At 52.2% G+C, this 19,438-nt stretch overlaps 1 protein-coding gene and 1 long non-coding RNA gene across 10 annotated transcripts in view; both read right to left on the bottom strand.

Moving 5' to 3' along the window:
* The window catches only part of ANKFY1 (ankyrin repeat and FYVE domain containing 1), an 81,874-nt gene that overhangs the window by 3,467 nt on the left and 58,969 nt on the right, over nucleotides 1–19,438 (bottom strand). For 8 of the 9 annotated variants that reach the window (XM_072821705.1, XM_072821706.1, XM_072821707.1 and 5 more), the window contains 14 exons: nucleotides 16,293–16,390; nucleotides 13,309–13,537; nucleotides 12,282–12,380; nucleotides 11,855–12,008; nucleotides 11,103–11,271; nucleotides 10,279–10,397; nucleotides 9,502–9,658; nucleotides 9,048–9,248; nucleotides 7,486–7,662; nucleotides 3,258–3,414; nucleotides 2,757–2,847; nucleotides 2,339–2,463; nucleotides 1,105–1,251; nucleotides 304–394 (listed from right to left, as the gene is read on the bottom strand). In XM_072821705.1, coding sequence (XP_072677806.1) covers nucleotides 304–394; nucleotides 1,105–1,251; nucleotides 2,339–2,463; nucleotides 2,757–2,847; nucleotides 3,258–3,414; nucleotides 7,486–7,662; nucleotides 9,048–9,248; nucleotides 9,502–9,658; nucleotides 10,279–10,397; nucleotides 11,103–11,271; nucleotides 11,855–12,008; nucleotides 12,282–12,380; nucleotides 13,309–13,537; nucleotides 16,293–16,390 — 2,014 coding nt within the window. The remainder of the gene's footprint in view (nucleotides 1–303; nucleotides 395–1,104; nucleotides 1,252–2,338; nucleotides 2,464–2,756; nucleotides 2,848–3,257; nucleotides 3,415–7,485; nucleotides 7,663–9,047; nucleotides 9,249–9,501; nucleotides 9,659–10,278; nucleotides 10,398–11,102; nucleotides 11,272–11,854; nucleotides 12,009–12,281; nucleotides 12,381–13,308; nucleotides 13,538–16,292; nucleotides 16,391–19,438) is intronic. The other variant, XM_072821703.1, reaches the window with a different exon arrangement.
* LOC140630837 (uncharacterized) lies at nucleotides 10,431–11,096 on the bottom strand. Its single transcript, XR_012028516.1, has 2 exons — nucleotides 10,889–11,096; nucleotides 10,431–10,782 (listed from the first exon to the last, which is right to left on the bottom strand). It is a non-coding gene; the product is annotated as an uncharacterized lncRNA (long non-coding RNA).

Genomic DNA, 19,438 nt, shown 5'->3' with positions numbered 1-19,438 from the left:
TGGTGGTGCCCACCCCCCACCAGCACCACACACCCTAGGGAGTCCATGCAAACACGGCCCTAGCCCATGGGGACCATACATGCTGGCGGACGAGCCTCTTTAAGGTCAAGGGCGGCTCAGCCGCAGCCAGAGAACAGGTTCTCCCGCCCACTCCCCCACCCTACTCCTGCCCTTCTCCAGGTGCACCCCCCCAGCGCCCCCATCCCTGCTCAGGGCCTGGCTTCCTGGCGTCAGGGTGTAAGGCAGAAGCGGGGACATGGGCAGAAGAGCTGTTGCCCCGTGGCCACAACCTCGCAGGCTTACCAGTGATGTTTGCGAGTTGTGACTCCAAACTTGGCGGCGCACTCGTAGCAGGTAGACCCGTCGCACCACGGAGGCTCCTTGGACAGCATATCTGCAAGGACCCACCCCTGTCAGAGCCATGGAGCCAATGGAGGGATGGCTTCTCAGTGACCCAGGGGTGAAGGAGTAAGGCGCTCTGGATGGTCGGGGGAGTGCCCTGGGGCAGCACTTGCAGGTGGCCTGGGGCAGAAGGGGCCAGGCCCCAGGTGGTGAGACAGCGTGGCATGGGCGGGGGGGGGGGGGGGGGGGGGGCACAGTGGGCAAGCCAGCGAAGGAGGGGCAGATCTGTGAGCCCTGGTGGCTGTACGGAGTGGGCAAAGCTGGCTGGGTGGTGGTGGCGCGGGCACCAGAGGAGGTGGCAGGAGAGGCAGAGTGAGGGGGCAAGGCCTGGTGTGAGCTGTGGAAGCTGCGACCAGAGCTCACAGGGAAGGCACAGCATGAGGAGTCAGCGCCTGGCACCTTCAGCAGGGTGGCAGCTCCCAGGGTTCCTGGCAGTCGGTGAGCTCAAGCCTCTGCCCCTCACCGCAAAGAGGCAGGGCAGGGGTGAGTGGGGGCTGGAGGAGGCGGTGGCCCGTGTCAGCGAGGGGACAAGGGGTATGTAGAGAAGCTGCCGGGGCCATGCAAGGGAGTCCTGCCCACAGGATGGGGTCGGGGAGCGCAGGACTGCTGGGACCCTCACGGAGATCCACACGGCATTTGGGTTCAGAGGTCACCAGAACAGGGTCTGCGTCCACCCTGCAGGGGCAGGAAAGGGCCACTCACCTAACAATCTAAACAGAAGCTGCTTGGTGGCCACCTGGTAGTTGAAAATGTTGACTCCTTGGTTATTGTTGACCCCGAGGCGAGCCCCAGCGCGGACGACGGCGCGGCACAAGTTGGCGTTCCCTTTCATGTAGGCCAATAGCAGCACTGGAAAACAGACCCACAGGCCGGGCTCCTTCTAGTCTGGCCCAGCCTAGTGGCAGGGCACAGAGCGCAGTCCCCACAGACACCCTGGGGAGGCCTCTAGGGGATGCAGCCTTGTCTGGTCACAGAGCTGCCCTGGAGCCCGCCAGGCATGCAGCTCCGGACAAGTAAGCAAAGCCCCACCAAGGGACATGTGGTCTCAGCTGCCCACTGCTGCCATGGCCCCACCCAGCCCCGTCACGCACCTGCCCCACACCCTTCATTGACATTTTCACCTAATTCTCTACACGGTACAATCCAACGGGAGAAGCCCAGAGAGGCTACAATGACCCACATCACCACCCAGAACAGGACCGAGCCAGTCCTGGGAACCAGGCCTATGTCACTGGGAGCCCAGACATGAAGTGCCTGCCTGCCCATTTCCCGGGTCCTGGACAGTGGCACCGGCTGCGGGGTGTGTGGGTCCCTCAGCCTCAGGCCCATCACCGCCGGCCTCATAGGACAGAGGCCAAGAGCTGATGAGAAAATATTTGGTCCCATGCTAAGGTTTGGGACACCCCTTGGTGACACTTCTGCTGAAGGCCAACGATGTCAGTGTGGTGGGATGGAGGGTGAATGGGAACATGGCAGAAGTGAGGCTCGGCAAGGAGGATCTGGGTTCCAGCTGTTTCCCTATTTGGAAAATGGGGACACTCTCCCTGTGCTACTTAACATACGTGGGGTAGCGGGTTTTCCACGAGAATATAAATACAAGACTACGTCAAAAACGTGGTGACAGCTACACAAATGAGCAGGGACTGCAGCAGCGAGAGCAGCATGGGGGGGCCCAGGGAGGGTGAGCACACCGTGGCACAAGGGGCAGATGGGGACAATGACAGCAGGCGGGCAGGCTGTCTGGACACGAGGATGCTCTGGGGCTGCAGACACTGCAGACGTGCATGTGCCCATGTCAGACACTGCCTACCCCAGCGGGCATCAGTGACAGATGCTCCAGGAGCCCAGCCCAAACACACCAGGCAGAGGGTCCTTCGGGAATGGCACGTGTGCCTGGGCTCCCATTCTTCCACGAAGCAGGAGCCTCCCAACATACCTGTGTTTCCTTCTGCATCCGGTTTGTCCAGAGGGTACTCAGGCATGCACTCCAGGAACAGCTCGAAGATGGTGGCCGCGTTCTCTTTGCCATACTGTCCAAGGATGTGCAGCGGCGACTGGCCTCTGATAAAGCAAGATGGGAAAGTTGGGTACAGATGAGCCATGGTCATCGTACACAAAAGATGTCATTTTCTGAACTCTGTGACACCGGATAAATTTAAGGACACACAGGAGGTCATGAAAGTTTTTCTACAAAATATTTTTCGAAAAGAAACTTCCAAGGTACCAATGTTGGTCAAGTGCCCCAAGGGCCAGTTCTACAGTGCACTGAGGCTCCAGCAGGACAGTGACTGCCAGCTGGGAGGGGCAGGCAGGGTGGGGAGCCCAGGCCTCCTCCCAGGAGCCCACACACTCACCGCAGGTTGAAGGCCTCAGCGTCCACGGTGCACTCAGTCAGGAGGACCCTGATGTTGCTGAGCCGACCATGCATGACAGCAAGATGAAGAGCTGGAGAGCAAACCTTTTACCGTGAGCGCCCGGGTGCCATGCAGAAAACCCCCTCTACAGGGGACACACCAGAGTACCCATGCCCACTCACAGCCCCTCCAGGCTCCACCACCCCATGCCAGAGTCACTCCTGCAGCCTCCTAAGACTGTGCTATCTGCTTCCACCACAGCCCAGAGGCAAGACTAAATGGTTTTGTGGGAAACCACGTTAGGGGCCCAGGGTTACCATGCCAATGGGAAGCTGCCCAGGGATGAGCCTCGCAGCCCAGAGCCTCGCTGTCCCAACTCTGCTGCTATAAAACAGCCTCCCTGGAGGGTAGCACACGGGGCACGGGGGCACCTCCACCTCCAGACCAGGGGGACCGCTCGGGGCACTGAGCATGGGGCACAGGGGAATGACTGGCAACTACCATTATTTCCATTCTCATCCAGAGCAGCAAAGTCCACTGCATTCTCCAGGAGGACAGAGCAGATGGTGGGCAGGTCCTGCTGGGCGGCGAGATGGAGGGCGGTTTGGCGATGCTTGGTTAATTCGTTCACTTTGGCTCCTGCAAGAAGCTGTTGAAGCTGATTACATGAACAGTCTCTACACCACAGCCAGCGAAGGTCCCCCTGACGGGGACCAAGCCCACCTGTCTCCTGACACCCGCGGAAGGCCTGGCCGGCAAAGCTGGGAGCACGGGGGCTTCACACCCACTCCCCAGCAGGCATAAGCCAGCAGGATGCATCCTAGGCAACTCTCAGGGTATGAGAAAGCCATTCCTTAGGACACAGAAACTCTACTTCGGACTTGCTGATCTAACCATGCAGGACTGCAGGGATGTCCGCTGTTCTACATAAGGACGTGCACTGCTTATGGGAGCAAAACCATGTCACAGAAAGGATTCAGTCAGGAAAATTACAGTACATTCAAATGATATAATGAATAGTCAATAAGACAATAAAGATTTGGGACATAACATGAAAAGAGGTCTAGGATATTCTAGTCAAAAAGGGCCAGTTAGAAGACAGTACGACCCTATCTGCAGTGAGAGAGAGACGGGGGAAGGGAGGGAGGATGCGTGCACACACACCATGAGGGTTTGTAAAAGCAGAGACACCAAACTCAGAGAAATGGGGGGCAAAAGGGAGACAAGACCTGCTTCCTATCCTCACATGCTTCATGTTTTCCCACAATAAGCATGTACTATTTTTACACTATTTTTTGTTGTTATTGTTAAGATTTTATCTTTAAGTAACTTCCATGCCAAACATGGGGCTTGAACTCACGACAGTGAGATCAAGCATCACCTGTACCACCTACTAAGCCAGCCAGGTTTCCCTCCTACATTAATTTTTAAAAGAAAGAAATAAACACAAAAAATTATAGAATCAAAAGCAGGAAGGACCCTTTGACAATACCTGTCCACATGTTCCTTTTGTGACAGGGTTCCGGGCTGCAACCACAGCCCACCATGCCCACCCTGCAGCCTGAGGCCACCCTGGCCTCTCCCCCATGCAGCACTCTGCCTCTGGGAGACCAAGGCCCTGCTCAGCTCTGCTGCAGACCCCGACTTCCAAGTCCCAGCCTGTCCAGAGCTCCGGGCGCCCAGTGAAAGCACCCACGGGTCCAGGAGGACATCGGCTGCAAGTACTGTGTGCACTGGGAGTCATAGCTAACCCAGAGGAGCTTAGCCGGGAGACGGGAAGAGGTTTGGGCAAAAACATTCTTCCAACGTGAACAGGCTCCAGCATCAGCTGTGAGGTCAGGCCTTACAGAGGCAGTGGTGCAACCCTGGTGAAGGGGCCCATGACTTTCTCACCTCCCGAGTCTCTCTGATCGATGGACACATGGCCGGACTCTGAGGCCCACCTCTGCCTCCCTGGCCAGTCCCCACACCCACCAGATCCCCCACCAATCGCTCTCCAGCCCACTCCCAGGAACTGGTTCCCCTTGGGCTCTTCACACGTGACCCTGCCCCACACCCTCACACCCCACCACAGAGGTCAAAACTCTCTCAGCTCTAACATGTAATAAGGCACGAAGGTTTTCAAAAAAGTATCTTTCAAAAACAAAAATGGGACATGGGCACCCAGCTGGTGCAGCTGGTAGAGCTCATTTAGGGCTGTGAGCTCAAGCCCCACTTTGGGCATACAGATTATTTAATTTTAAAAAAAGAAGAAAAAGAAGGCAGGACACCACCCAAGGGTCAAGTGCCCACTGGCTACTCATGCACCAGGTGCTGGGGCTGGTGGGACACAGCAGCAACCACAGCATCCAGGGTCGGGGAATAGATATGCCCCGGGCTCACCTGCTTGGCTTCTCCACCCAACAGATAAAGGCTGCTTGCGGTTCTTGGTGTGAAGTGTCACATGCATAATTTGGTCCCTACCCGCCCCTCCTCTCCACCTCTCCCTCCCCCAAATTTCAACCACACCTTTCTAGGGAAAGCACATAGACTTCCCAGTCTCTGCTTCCTTGCTCAGACTGCTCCATGGCGGGTGGCACTCTGTGGTACTGGAAAAGGCAGCCTTCGGAGCCAAACAGAAAAGGCTAAAATCCCAGCCACACTCCTGACTACCCCATTATCTTGGGGGAAAGTTGTTCCTGAGCTTACATTCTCTCCTTTGTAAGAGGTAAAACCTTCCCTACACCTCTCTGGGTAGCTTTGAGAATGAGGAGGTGGTAAGCTCCTTGACAAACAGTGCTCTGAAAAGCTGTCTGCACCCTGTGCTTGCTGCAGCATGATTTACAAGTAAAACCAAGACACGGAAGCAGCCCAAGCGTCCGCTGACTGATGAACGGACGGAATGTACATGACGGAACATTACCCAGCCATCAAAAGAAAGAAATCAGTGGTAAAATCAGTCTTGGTGCTGATTTTTCGATCTGACTCCAAAAGCAAAAATAAACAAGTCAGGCCAGAAACTAAAAAACTTCTGCACAGAAAAGGAAATTGAAGTCGTCAACAAAGTGAAAAGGCACAACCTACTGAACCAATGAAAATATCTGCAAATCCTACATAGGATAAGCAACTGATATCCAAAGTGCACACAGAACTCAGTACCACTCAATAGCAAATTAAAAAAAAAAAAATTTTACAACAGGCAGAAGAACTGCATAGATGTTTCTCCAAAGGAGACATCAAGATGGCCAACAGGCACATGAAAAGATGTTCAATACTACTTGGCATCAGGGAAGTGCAGATCAAAACCACCTTGAGGTATCCCCTCACACTTGTCAGGATGGCTAAAATCAACAACATAGAAAACAACATGTTGGCAAGGATGTGGAGAAGGGGAGCCTTGTGCACTGCTGGTGGGAGTGCAAGCTGGTGCAGCCACTCTGGAGAACAGTGTGGAGGCTCCTCAAAATATTAGACTAAAAATACCATATGATCCAGTAATTCCACTACTGGGTATTTATCCAAAGGAAAAACACTTTTTTTTTAATACATAAAGAAGTACGTTTATTGCACACATTGTAAGAAAGCTTTAAAATGCCTTTACTATCACACAAACCCTATGAACCAGCACAACCAGCACCTCAACTCTGATAATCTAGACCGGCTTCTGGCCTCCCGAGAGTTAGTTCTCCACAAAGGAGAGGGAGCCCTCTCCCGAGTCTGGGACACCACCTTCCCTAACACATACTGCACGTTGCACAGCGCGGTGAAGACCCTCACAGACACACAGGCACCCATCCCTTGGGAGGGCTCCAGGCTTGTACAGATCCTGCATCACTGGACAAACACTGCTCTGAAAAGCTGTCTGCACCCTGTGTTCGCTGCAGCATGATTTACAAGTAAAGCCAAGACACTGAAGCAGCCCAAGCGTACACTGACTGATGAACGAACAGAAGGTACACAACGGAATATTACCCAGCCATCAAAAAGAATGAAACCTTGCCATTGTAACAAAATGGATGGAACTTGAGGGTGTTACAGTAAGTCAGAAAAAGACATATACCATATGATCTCACTTACAGAATCTAAAACATAAACAAAAAACCATAACTTGTAGATACAGAAAACAGATTAATGGTTTCTAGAGGTGGGGTGGGGGTTGGGAGTTGAAATGGCTGAAGGGGGTCAAAGGCACAAACGTCCAGTTGCAGAACACAGAAGTCCCAGGGCTATAACGTGGGAACCCACTTAATAATACCATATTACGTATCTGAAGGTTGCTAAGAGTGCATCTTAGAAGTCCTTATCACAAGAAAAAAACTTGTATAATTGTGTGAGAGGCATTTACTAAACATATTGTAGGGATGACTCTGCACTACATACAAACACTGAACCACTATGATGTACAAAAAAACTAACATAACGTTATACAGTGGTTACACCCCAATTTAAAAAAGACTATTAAAAAAGAGGTAGCGAGTGCGTGTGCACACAGGCGAGCCGAGCCGCCCTGAGCAAGCCGCCTGCTGCATGCCTCCCTCCCTTGCACCTGGCCCGCCTTACCCCCCAAATCCTGCTTCTTCGCAAGGCCTCACTGGGGCACCTACCTGCACAAGCTGCCCATCTGTTGGGCTCTCAGGACTCTCTGCACCCCCAGCACTGGCTTACTTCCCCAGATTCACACCAGGCACTCACAAACCCCAGCAAACACCCGGGTGAGAGCTTCTGCATGCAACATTTCAGTGACACTTACCAAGTTGCGGACAATGATCTCTGAGCCCGCCTGGACGGCAAGGTGCAAAGGGGTCAGCTTGGAGGCATCTTGGACTCTGGAATTCACGTTAGCCTGGACGCTAATCAGGAACAGGACACTCTCGATATCAGAGTTCTGAACCGCCACGTGAAGGAAATTTCGGCCCTTGTTATCCACCTACAGCAACAGGAGAAGCCAAAACATTTGTGGTCCCCCTTCCAAGAGTGCCCCCTGAGCACTGGCCAGCCGTGCTGGCCACAAGAGAGCATATGATGGGGCAGCCAAGGCCCTCGGTCCAGGGGTCCCCTCCCAAGAACCCAATCTGCACGTGCCTCCTGCCACGCACACCACAGACCCTCCCTGCACATGCACAGAGCCACAGAGCACACCCTCCCACAGCAGACGTTGGGTTAGGACGCTAACAGATAGTCTGCAGGATGGGAAAAGGCAGAGGCAGTGCTTAGCCACGTGCATCCCCATGGGTATCCCCTCCTCTGGCTCCCTCACGCCACAGCTGCTGTGACCGCCAGACCCTGCATGGTGTTGGGAAGTCTGCTCTCTCATCAAGCTATAGCATAACACCACCCTCCAGGCAAGCAGCCCCCACGTGCCACAGACTGCTCTGCTGACACAGAGCAGGTGAAAGCTCACTTGGACCAAAGCACAAACTGTCCTTATGAGGGCGGTCATGTCGGTGAGAAGTAGGCACAGCAACATGCCACAATCACAGCCCCCACGCGCATGAGCACAGACACACTGCTGTTTCTGCAAAGGACTCTGGTCCACTGTGCCCACGTCACACTGCATGTGAGGACAGGTGAGGGGCTCCCCTTCATGAACACACAACAGCAGCTGAGTGGGGCAGAGGCCAGCACCCACACCGCTCGCTCACGCACAAACACTGAAACACCAAGTGACAGTCCCCAACTGTGTCAGGATGGCACTGTGTTCAGATGCCAAGTCTCCAGGTCACAGTCATCAGTGGCTACTCCTGGACCTTGACAGGGCTCTAGGGGTGGGAAGGGGACCCCAGTCCCCCTGGGAGTGGCTGTGGCTGGTACTTCCCACCCCCTCTGTCCCACAGGGCAGTGCCTCCCAGCCATGCTGAGCAACTGCTCAAGATCCAGAGGACAGGCCTGAGCCTGCTACACTGGATGATGACAGCTCCTCACAAACTGTCCCCCAGAGAGCGGCTCCAACATCACACCACAAGCCCCTCCAGCTCAAATCACATCTCTTCAGGACCCTCATAACCAGGGCAGTTAGACCAAGCAAAAGCACACAGAGACACCAGTGATACCACGTATGCAGGCCACAGGATTCCTCCTCAAAGGGCCCCCCGGTTGGCACCACTGTGGGCTGACGCAGGACAGGGGAGCCAGATCTCAGCTGGTACCCACAGTTCACCTGAATGGCCAGACTTCAAGAAAGGGGAGTCTAATTTCCACAAAGACATCATCATGTCCAAGAGATCTGTTTGGTGATGGCCACCTTTTTAATCTCCACATAATGGGCTCCACCAAGCATGGGCAGGTGCAGGAAGCTGGGTGCGGGTCCCTCACCTGCTCAGCAGCCCCAGACTCCCGCTGGAGGATGGCCTCCGCTGCTCGGTTGTTCTTGTATGTCATGGCACAGGCAAAAGGGGTCAGGCCCTGTCTGTCGCGGACACTCAAGTGGATTCCAGGGTGGGAGATCAACAACTGAATGATGACGCTGTGCTGGTTGCTGATGGCCACGTGGACCGGTGCTCTTCCTTCTGCATCCTGCAGGGACAAGACATGATTTCCATGTCCAGATGAAAGAACAAACTCAGGAAAAATATGAAGGGGATCGCTTTCAAACCAAATTTGGTTCTGAGAACCAGTATTGCCACCCTGTGTTTGAAATCAGCTCTTAAAGAGGCCAAGCCCAGAGAAGAAAAGAGCAGCTGCCATCACCCCAAGCTCCAGTGACCCCGAAACACAAACACACCTGGTTTATTACCATCTCTCTCCTGGAAAGAGAAACTCTCCGTACCTGCGTGTTGACATTGGCACCAAATTCCAGAAGACACTGTACCGTCTCTTCCAGCCCCCAGGAGGCTGCCAAATGCAAGGGGGTCTGCCCATCTCTGGCCTCCTCCTCCCCTTCTCCATTAGCACCAGGTTGCCTGGGACTGTTCACGTCGCAGCCACTGAAATCAAGGGGGAAACGAAAGGTGTGCTCTAAGAGCCAGGCTTCCAACCCAGCCAGAGGCATGCAGATGAACGCATAGTAGCAGTCTCATCCAACACAGAAACTGCTGCCACCTTGGTGTCAAATACTGATGTCTGGGCCCCACTCCCATTGCTTCTTCTTGGTCTTGGGGGCGACCTGGGCATCAGAACTCTTCAAGGTCCCCCAAGGGATCTGTATGCATTTATCACTTGAGAACCACTGCTCTAAAGGCTCCTCCCATGTATCTGTTCCTGAGTGTGACGTGGGCCTGCTGGGGAGACGGTGGGGGGCGGGGGGGGACCCGCACAGGGACCACCTGGCTTCCTCCACCACAACCTCCTGGCTGCACGGGGTGAACTGGTCTGACTGGACTACCGGAGCCTCTACGGCCCCCAGGGCAGGAAACTGGCTCAGCTTCTGGACTCTGACGTTTGGGCACCCAAGCCTTTCTCCTCAGAATTGGGTGAAGTGCCTTAAGTGGTGACTTCATAGAACAGTGACCCTCCAACAACTGTAACTGGGGACCCCTCTGACCAGCCGAGCCATGCCAGGCCTATCGCTGAAGAAGACACGAAGAGACACGTAGGGTTCTCAGACCTGCGAATAAGAAAGCAGGCGGTAGACTCATTGTTTTCATCAATGGCCCTGTGCAGGAGCGTCTGCAGACACCCACTGGGCCCTGGGCCCCAGAACGTGGCATCACAACCATGTCGGACCTGTGGAAAACAGGTTACTCACAACACTGCACAGCAAAGTCACACATTTTATTACCACCTCTGAGCTCTACGTGACACCATTAGGTTCATTCTTTCAGGTGAGATACAGTTGATAATCAACTGCTAATTCCTGTGATTGGTACATACACTGATTAGAATGTGCTCTGTGCCAGATGCTGTGGGGTTGCTTTGAGAAATACAAGAATACGCTAATCATCACCCTGGGAGCCGTGTTCCAGGAGGGACAGAAAACACACACACTCCTCTGGCCTCAGCGACACACCTGAAACTCACAGTTCATCTCAATGCCCCCTGGGTAAGACCCCCAGCTGCATAGCACTTCTCGTCCCATTCCAGGCATTTCAGAAAGCTGAATGAGGACCCCCTGGGTAAGAAAGACAAACCAGGGATCGGGGGACTTATCACCATGTTAATGGTGAGGGCAGCCTTTACCCGAGCACACCCTCAGGAGAGGACTCCCGAGGAGGTACCTTGGCTCTTCCGCTTCTTGACAGTGTTGATAAAAACAGCCTAAAACAAAGTGTTGGCCAAGGTTATGTTGAACTGCAAGTTTCTTGAACAAGACTTTCAACAGCTCATCCTGGCCCCAACTTGCTGCTCAGTGGATCTCTTGTCCTGGTGGTTACTCTGTAGGTGACAATCTATCCCCACGTGTAAACAGAGGCTGAGGCTGAGCTTGCTCACCAGGGTGGATGCAATGTCCTCCAGGTTGTTTGCCAAGGCGAGCCACAGCGGGGGGTTCCCCTTCTCATCCGGCACAGACATGTCTGCTCCTCGGGTGCATATGGCATCTACTACGAGCGGAAGCTGGTTCCTGATGGCCAGCTGAAGAGCTGTCTCCCCATCCTGAGTCCTGTGAGGACATTCACCCCAAAACCAACATTTGTAACTGGAGCCAAATGGTAATGCGTCCACCCCAGGCATTCAAGGCCAGAACCCACTGTATCCTTCAAACACACTTCACGCACACTGATCAATATTCTTTCGGAGCAGTTTAACCTGTCAGTAGAATCTATCCCTTCTGCCTTTTTGGGAACTATCGCCGAGCCATCCTACTGCACCCAGAAGATAATGGACCAACACCCCAGCGTGTGGGAACCCCTCAGGCACAACTGCTTCCGACAGCACCTCAATAAAGGCCATCACGCTGCCTCCTTGACCAAACACTCCTCCTCCTCTCACTCCCCAGTCATTCAGGGTCACCTGACGATGCAGATAAATTCCTTGAAAATACAGAAACAATAGAAACTTAACCCTATATTTTTCCCCCAAGAATGTTCTTCATTATGTACGAAATCCTTTTCTAAACAAGTGCTTCTGGACAGGTCCTGCACTGACCTCCGTGCAGTACTGAGCCCGGGTCCTGAGGATTCCCTTTCACCATCCCACAAGTCCACCATCATGCTTTCCATCAGATGGGAGCTGCTCCCGCCTACCTCACATTGATATCTGCCTGGTGCTCCAGGAGGAAGAGCGCGCTCTTGCTGTCCTGCCGCTGCATGGCCATGTGCAGCAGGGTCTGCCCGTCCGACATGGTGTCGTTGATGCAAGCCCCAGAGCCCAGCAGCTGTGCTGCGATTGTGTGCATGCCTGGGACACAAACAGGCCCTGACCAACGCATGCTCCATATTTCCCCCGTTGTTCAACATCTCACTGCAATAAACACACCCCCTCGACTTCTCAAAGCCAGCAGTTTTCCACCAGGTATCACAGGCTTAACCCAAACCCAACGATGAGCCCCGCCCCTGCACGCTTCCCTCCCTCTCTGCTCCCCTACCCTCTGGACGGAGGCGGGTCTGCAGACCCCAGCAGCCTCTGGACAACACCTTCCCTGCCCCCCGGCAGCCTCTGGCACCACCTCACCAGTCCATAATGCCAGGCCCAGCACGGTCTGATCTCGGGAGTCCTTGAGGCTGAAGTCCGGAATGATTTGCAAGTTGTTGGTGGCATGAAGAGCATTAGCTAAAATTTTTAAAGGAAACAAACACTTGATTTCCCCACCCCCTGGACCACATTTAAAGGACTCCAGAGCTAAGAGCTAGTTGGTTTCCAACTCACTGACTGGCTACAATACAATCCCCTCTGTACAGAGAGAGTTCATAAATCTTCTCATGCAGAGTGGAAGCCCAGAAACCTGGCATTTTGGAGCACAGCTTATGGGAATAATAAAAGTTTTTAAAGCTTAAAATACTGAGTCTTCACAAAAGGAAAACAAACCCACTATGGAAACACATAATAATTATCTGAGTGCAGACAAACGGAGTCAAAACCATGGCCTGGCAGGGCTCTCCTAATATGTAATTCCTACCTTATCTCTCCAGGAAGGACCCAGAGAAAGATGCATTCTACCTGAAATCCTGCTTCCTTCCGTAAGAACAGGGAGGAAATATGCTGGCATTCCTCAGGACAGAGGCAAGAGGAGGACAGGTTCCAAGACAGGCAAGAGAAGAACCTGGGGAGGACTCTCTGAGGGAAGTGGGCCTCCCCATGGCAGGGGCTCCCTGGGCCCCCCTGCTCCTCCCACGGTTCCCCAGCCACCAGCGTGCCAGGGAGACTGAGGCTGCTGAGAGAACCGCCCACTCAAGTGGGGTCTGAGGCTGCAGGGTCCTTGGGTACTGTTCACGCTGAGGCAGAGCTTTGGGAAACACCCAACATGAGAGAGAAGTCGTCTACGGTTCTAACCCCATCACCTGACAGGTGCGGTAGGCAGGCTTTGCCCTCAGCATGTACACAGGGAATAGTGGTCAGGAGCCAGACTACATGCTGACCTAGTATGACCTGAAAGGATCTGGGGGCAAGATAACTCATCAATGGAAGGAACGTGAACTCTGTAACTAACTCCTCAGAATGACCGTTCACAGGTCAGGGTGGGGAGGCCCCAGCTACCCACCTTTCTGCTCCAAGATGACAGACACCACATCTGGGTGATCATAGGCGATGGCCATGTGCAGCGGCGTCTGTAGGTAGACACCATCCACTGAGCTGGCAGAGGATACGGCCTCCCGTGGCAAAGGCGGGGCCTCCTCGGTCTGCAGGTTCGGGTTGGCGCCTTGCTGCAGGAGCTCTGCACTGAGGTTGGCCAGGCCGTGCCGACAGGCTGTGTGCAACGGGGTTTCTCCCTAAACGGAAGCAAACAGCCCACCTCAGAGCACCGTCAGGATGGGAGTGCCCGTCACAGAGGGCTGACGCCTGTATTCTCAAGCCCGGGTCTCCAGGGGCAGTCACGGCCCTCAGCCCATCCTGTCACCAGCTGACCACGACTTGTCCAACTCCTGCAAGTCCATTCCTGCCTTCCCTATGCTATCAGCCCGGTTTCTTCAATGTTGGCCCAAGTGCCCTCCCAGCACCCTGGCTCCTCATCTACATGTCCCATCATCTTCTTAAACATCTTCAACGATTAAACCGCAGACAACCTCCAAGTGCCACAGAAATATGCCCCGGGGAGGCTGGCAGAGCCTGGACCGTGGCCCCATGGGGATGGGGCTACGAGTTGGCCCCCACCCCCACGGGTCTCTCTGCCTGGCCCACATCAACCTCATCAGGGTCTCTGATCAAGTCCTCTTTCCTCCACTCTCAAAATTAAAAACATTTTAAACTGGTACTCTACATATTTGATTCAATGTTCAAAAGGCACAAGAACAGACAATGACAATGTCCTCTCCTGCTCCCCCACCCGAGGAAACCCCAGTGCCAGCTTCCTGCATCCTTCCAAGGGCGGAACAGTCAGAAGAGGACATGGACACAGATGCACACACAGCATCTTTCCACCCAAACAGATGGAAACAGAACACACTGCTCTGCTCCTTATTCTTATGGAAGCTAGACCTCATCCATTTAAAGAGTCAAAGACCCTACAAGGCTCCTTGTGAAACTCAGCAAGATCCCACGTCCTTTTCCCTAAAAAAAAAATTTCCCTTTCCTGGAGGGAACCTTGAACTGTCTCAGCTGGGTTCTAACTAACATGTTTACATTGTCACCTCTCAGTTTTCTGGGCTCAGGTACTGTATGTCTGTGGACGCCTCACGGCTAGTCACCATGTCACAGGACTCAGACTCCCACTGACCCCCCACTGCACCCTTCCCCACCAACACATGTCATGCTGTGGAGGGCTGAGAGTGTCCTCCTCTGTGGGATCATCTTCTGCTCCAGACCCCCACACCCACATTCACACAAAGCATGCTCCCCGGCCCCCATGGCCCGCACCAGAGCCTACAAGTATGCGACTATCTCAGCTGACGTCCCCGCCACCTGTTCCTGCTCAACAGTCACAAACTCGAATTCACTGCCCAGCAGTTCTTCCTGCAGGCAATTCTCTTTCTCTTCATGGGTGCACCCAACAGCCTCACACTCCCTCCTGCCCCTGCTTCTAAGAGCCTAAGCTGCTGCAAGTATAATTCTGCAAACCCTTTGAAGCCTGTCCCCATGGGTCCACGTTCAGTAACAGGTCAGCACAGCTTCTGCCGACCTAGAGAACACCCACCAGCTCCAGGCTCCACCCCAACAGTGCACCCATATGGCAGCTTCCCGGTATGCTTTCTCAATTCAGAAGGTCATACCACCTGTCTACTCAAAACCCTTCACATAGATCTTCTCTTGCCATAGGAGAAGTCCAAAGAACTCAACCAGCACTCCAGACCCTTCTCCAAAATCAACCACTTGCCTTCAAAATTGGTCTCTTCTCACACATCTCAGAGTCCTCCCAGTTTTGCTATAAAGGGCATCAGAGAAGGAACAGCTGGTAAACAACATGAGCTCCATGAAGGGTACTTTATTTATTTGAGAGAGAGACAGAGAGAGAACAAGTGGAGGGAGGGGCAGAGGGAGAAGCAGGCTCTCCTGAGCAGGAAGCCCAACATGAGGCTCAATCCCAGGACCCTGAGATCATGACCAGAGCTGAAAGCAGAGGCTTCACTGGCTAACTCCCCCACCCCCAGGCGCCCTCCATGAAGGATTTTTCTAAAGTTGGAGACAAGGTGTGTCTGTATAGTATCAGAAACGAACAGTGGGCAAAACTGGCAACGCAAGAGACAGACAGACACAGAGACACAAAACGATCAAAGTCAAGAAAGCCAGCAGTGCATTTAGGGACACGCCGTTGTTTGGTGGGAGAGCAGGCTGCATCCCTGGCGAGCCACCTCACCTCTCGGAGCCTCAACGTTCTGTGCCCCGAAAGGCAGGATCTGGAGATGTCAAGAATGCCCCTTCCAGGCCCACTCTGAGAATTAAGAGCCAACATCCTCAAAGCTCTTAGCACAAAGGCTCAAAGTAAACATGACCTTAAAGACACGCACAGCCTCTCTCCATGAAAACAGCGGTAAGACAACTTCACACGGCACCAGACGGCCTGGCCATACATATGTTCACAAGCACTCACACGTGCCCTTTCCTTTTCCTGAAGCCACACCCTGTGAACCCCATCTTGCAAAGAAGGAAACTGAAGCTCACAAAGGATCAGTAACTTGCTTACAATCACAAAGGGCAGATGAGAATGAGAAGCCTCGCCCCAAGGCCACACTTCGACCTGAACACTGCAGCGACCTTGAGGCTGAACAAGCACTCACACAGGAAAGATTCAGCAAACACCAAGCGTCATAGAAGATGGAGATCCTAGTGCAGTAAGTTCTGTGTACGAGACTGGCAGACCCCAGCATCTAGGTGAGGAGCCGATATGCCATACATGTTTAGGGAACGCTTGCTGAATCAACCAACCAACCAGTATTTGGGAACAAAACATCCATTTCAGCCTGGTTTTTTAACCAAGTACATGCATCATCCGGACAAAAATTGAAAACAGAAGCTATTTTTTCCTACATATGCACCATTGCCTTTCCCCATAGAGCTACTCCGCTTCCTCAGCCGCCCTGGCACACTTACCCACTTGTTCCTGTGATTGACGTGGGCACCGCTGGTTGCCAGGAAAAGAGCAGCTGCCTCGTTCCCCGCCTCAGCTGCCCGCTGCAGTAGGCAATTCCCTGGAGACAGTGAGCACACTCGGTTCCCACGTGCACAACGACAAACCTCCTTGCCCACCTATCCCAACAGACAGCCCACACCCCACACCGAGTCCTGTGTGTGGACGCAGACACTGGACAGGCCCAGGTGGAACAAGAGATTTGGTCTGGGAGTCAGAGGACATTCGTTCTCCTAGAGTTCACCACTGGATGCCACCCGAGACTGGAGGTGAGTTCTGTCTGCTGCCGAGGATGGGTCAGAGCGTGCTTTCTCAGCAGCGGTGCTCCTGACCTTCCGGGCCAAGTGACTCTGTTGTGAGGGGGCTGTTCTGCACCCTGTAAAACAACTAGATGCAAACAGCACCCCAGCCTTGCTGTAACAAATATGTATACAGATGCTGCCAAAAGTCCGGGGGACAGGACAACTGTCTGAGAACCTCTGGACCTAGAAGGGATGTTCGACCAGCAAATGCCCTTTACATTTTATCCCTAAGACCCTAAATGTTTGTTCTTGGTGCAGAAATGTTTTGCTTACCACTATTTTCTAAATAAAAAGCTTAGGAAAAAAACATTTCTTCTTTCCCTCATGGAATGGTTTTAGCCCCAAAGCAGTGTTTCCCTTCCTATTAACATCCATTTCCTGTTTGGATCAACACAAAATCTCATGTGCTGCAGCTATGCTATTTGAAAACTCACATTAAATACCAGGACTAAAAATAGGTGAAGAAATGGGACATGGTTAAAACCAACAGTACAGGAAACAGCAGGTGTTGGCGAGGACATGGAGAAAGGGGAGACCTTGTGAGCTGTTGGTGGGAATGAAAGGCGGTGCAGCCACTGTGGAGAACAGTGTGCAGGTTCCTCAGAAAGTTACAAATAGAACTACCCTACGACCCAGCCATTGCACTTTTGGGAATTTACCCCAAAGGCACAGATGTAGTGAAACGCTGGGACACCTGCACCTCAATGTTCACAGCAACAATGTCCACAGTAGCCAGACTGTAGGAGGAGCCTCAATGTCCTTCGACAGATGAATGACTAAGAAGATGTGGGATACACACACACACACACACACACACACACACACACACACACAATGTAATATTACTCAGCCATTAGAAAGGATGAAGTCTTATCATTTGCAATGACTTGGATGGGCTACAGTGTATTGTGCTGAGTGAGGTAAGTCAGTTAGAGGAAGACAAATACCATAAGACTTCACTCATATGGAATTAAGAAAACATGAACACAGAGGAAGGAGGGGAAAAAGGAGAGAGGGAAACAAACCATTTAAGACTCTTAACAGCACATTGAGGGTGGCTGGAGGGAGATGCGTGGGAGATGGGCGAAGTAGGGGATGAGCATGAAGCGGGCACTTGTGATGAGCACTGGGTGCTGCATGTAAGTGATGAATCCCTGAATTCTACTCTAGAAACCGATACTGCACAGTATGGTAACACCCTAAAATTTAGATTTAAAAAAAAAAAGAAAAAAAGAAATGGGACAAATGCTTTATTTTCATGCTGTTTTTCCTTTTCCCTCAAAGACCAGGATTCCACCTGGGGCCGAGAGCCACCATAACTTAGAAACCCCTAATGAGGGTCCCATCTTCACTCCTGCAGTCCTCCTGGGACACACAAGACGTGCACATGGGCCTCCGAATCAAACAAAGGTAACCTTCAACTGCTAAGACGTGACAGAAAGGCTGAGACAGTGGACAAAGGCCATTCCATGTAAAAGGAGAATTGGAACAAGGAAAAAATAATAATCCTGAACTTGTACCTAATCTCAAAGTATATAAAGGAAAACTGACAGAACTAGCAAGACAGTGGACAAATCTTCAGACTCACAATGAAAAATGTTAATATACGCCCCCAAATTGACAAATCAAGCAGTCCAGACATTAGTAAGTTACCTTATAAGATGTATACAGCATGACGAATACACCTGATGCATGGACGTAAGCAGAGAATAGTGGTGCATGCTGGGGATTTACCCCAAAGATACAGATGCAATGAAATGCCAGGACACCTGCACCCCGATGTTTCTAGCAGCAGTGTCCACAATAGCCAAACTGTGGAAGGAGCCTCGGTGTCCATTGAAAGATGAATGGATAAAGAAGACGTGGTTTACGTATACAATGGAATATTCCTCAGCCATTAGAAACGACAAATACCCACCATTTGCTTCGACGTGGATGGAACTGGAGGGTATTATACTGAGTGAAGTCAGTCAATCGGAGAAGGACAAACATTATATGGTCTCATTCATTCGGGGAATACAAAAAATAGTGAAAGGGAATAAAGGGGAAAGGAGAAAAAATAAGTAGAAAATATCAGAAAGGGAGACAGAACATGAAAGACTCCTAACTCTGGGAAAAGAACTAGGGGTGGTGGAAGGGGAGGTGGGCGGGGGGTGGGAGTGACTGGGTGACGGGCACTGAGGGGGGCACTTGATGGGATGAGCACTGGGTGTTATTCTATATGTTGGCAAATTGAACACCAATAAAAAATAAATTTAGAAAAAAAAAAGAGAATAGTGGTGCAGCCCACAGTGAAAGGATGCATATGCTTGTCAGGTACCCGTCAAACTTTCTTAAGAATGGGTCTGAAGGTAGCTAGCATCCAAGTCCTAAATATCAAAGAACCAAGTTCTTATATATTGCAGCCCTCGTATAGTATGATTATATTCGAAATGAATAAATTATGGCCAATGACCAGTATACCTTTGTAAATTCAGAGCAATTTAGGACCAATCTCATTTCCAGAAGGTCTTCCCAACCCCCCTGGTGTGGAGTGCCCTGACTCTAGCATTCAAGTCACCAGAGGGGTGACTGAATTTGTTCTTTACTTAAATCATTAACTTCTTTCAAGGAAAGGGCTATTTAATATCCACCTCCTTCTGGCCCATCCCCATCATCTGTGGCACCCACCCACACTTTATATGTATTATCCTGAGTTCTTCCTTAAAATACCTCTGTATTTTATTTAGTCAGAACAAGGAAATACCCATGTGAAAACAGGGTTCTCAAAGTGTGGTCAGTAGATTCCTGGGGGTTTCTGAGTGTCT

The sequence above is a fragment of the Canis lupus genome, chromosome 3 (assembly GCF_048164855.1).
Source record: "Canis lupus baileyi chromosome 3, mCanLup2.hap1, whole genome shotgun sequence".
Taxonomy (NCBI): domain Eukaryota; kingdom Metazoa; phylum Chordata; class Mammalia; order Carnivora; family Canidae; genus Canis; species Canis lupus.
The sequence above is the reverse complement of the archived record's forward strand: the minus strand, read 5'-3'. Positions and strand labels throughout refer to the sequence as shown.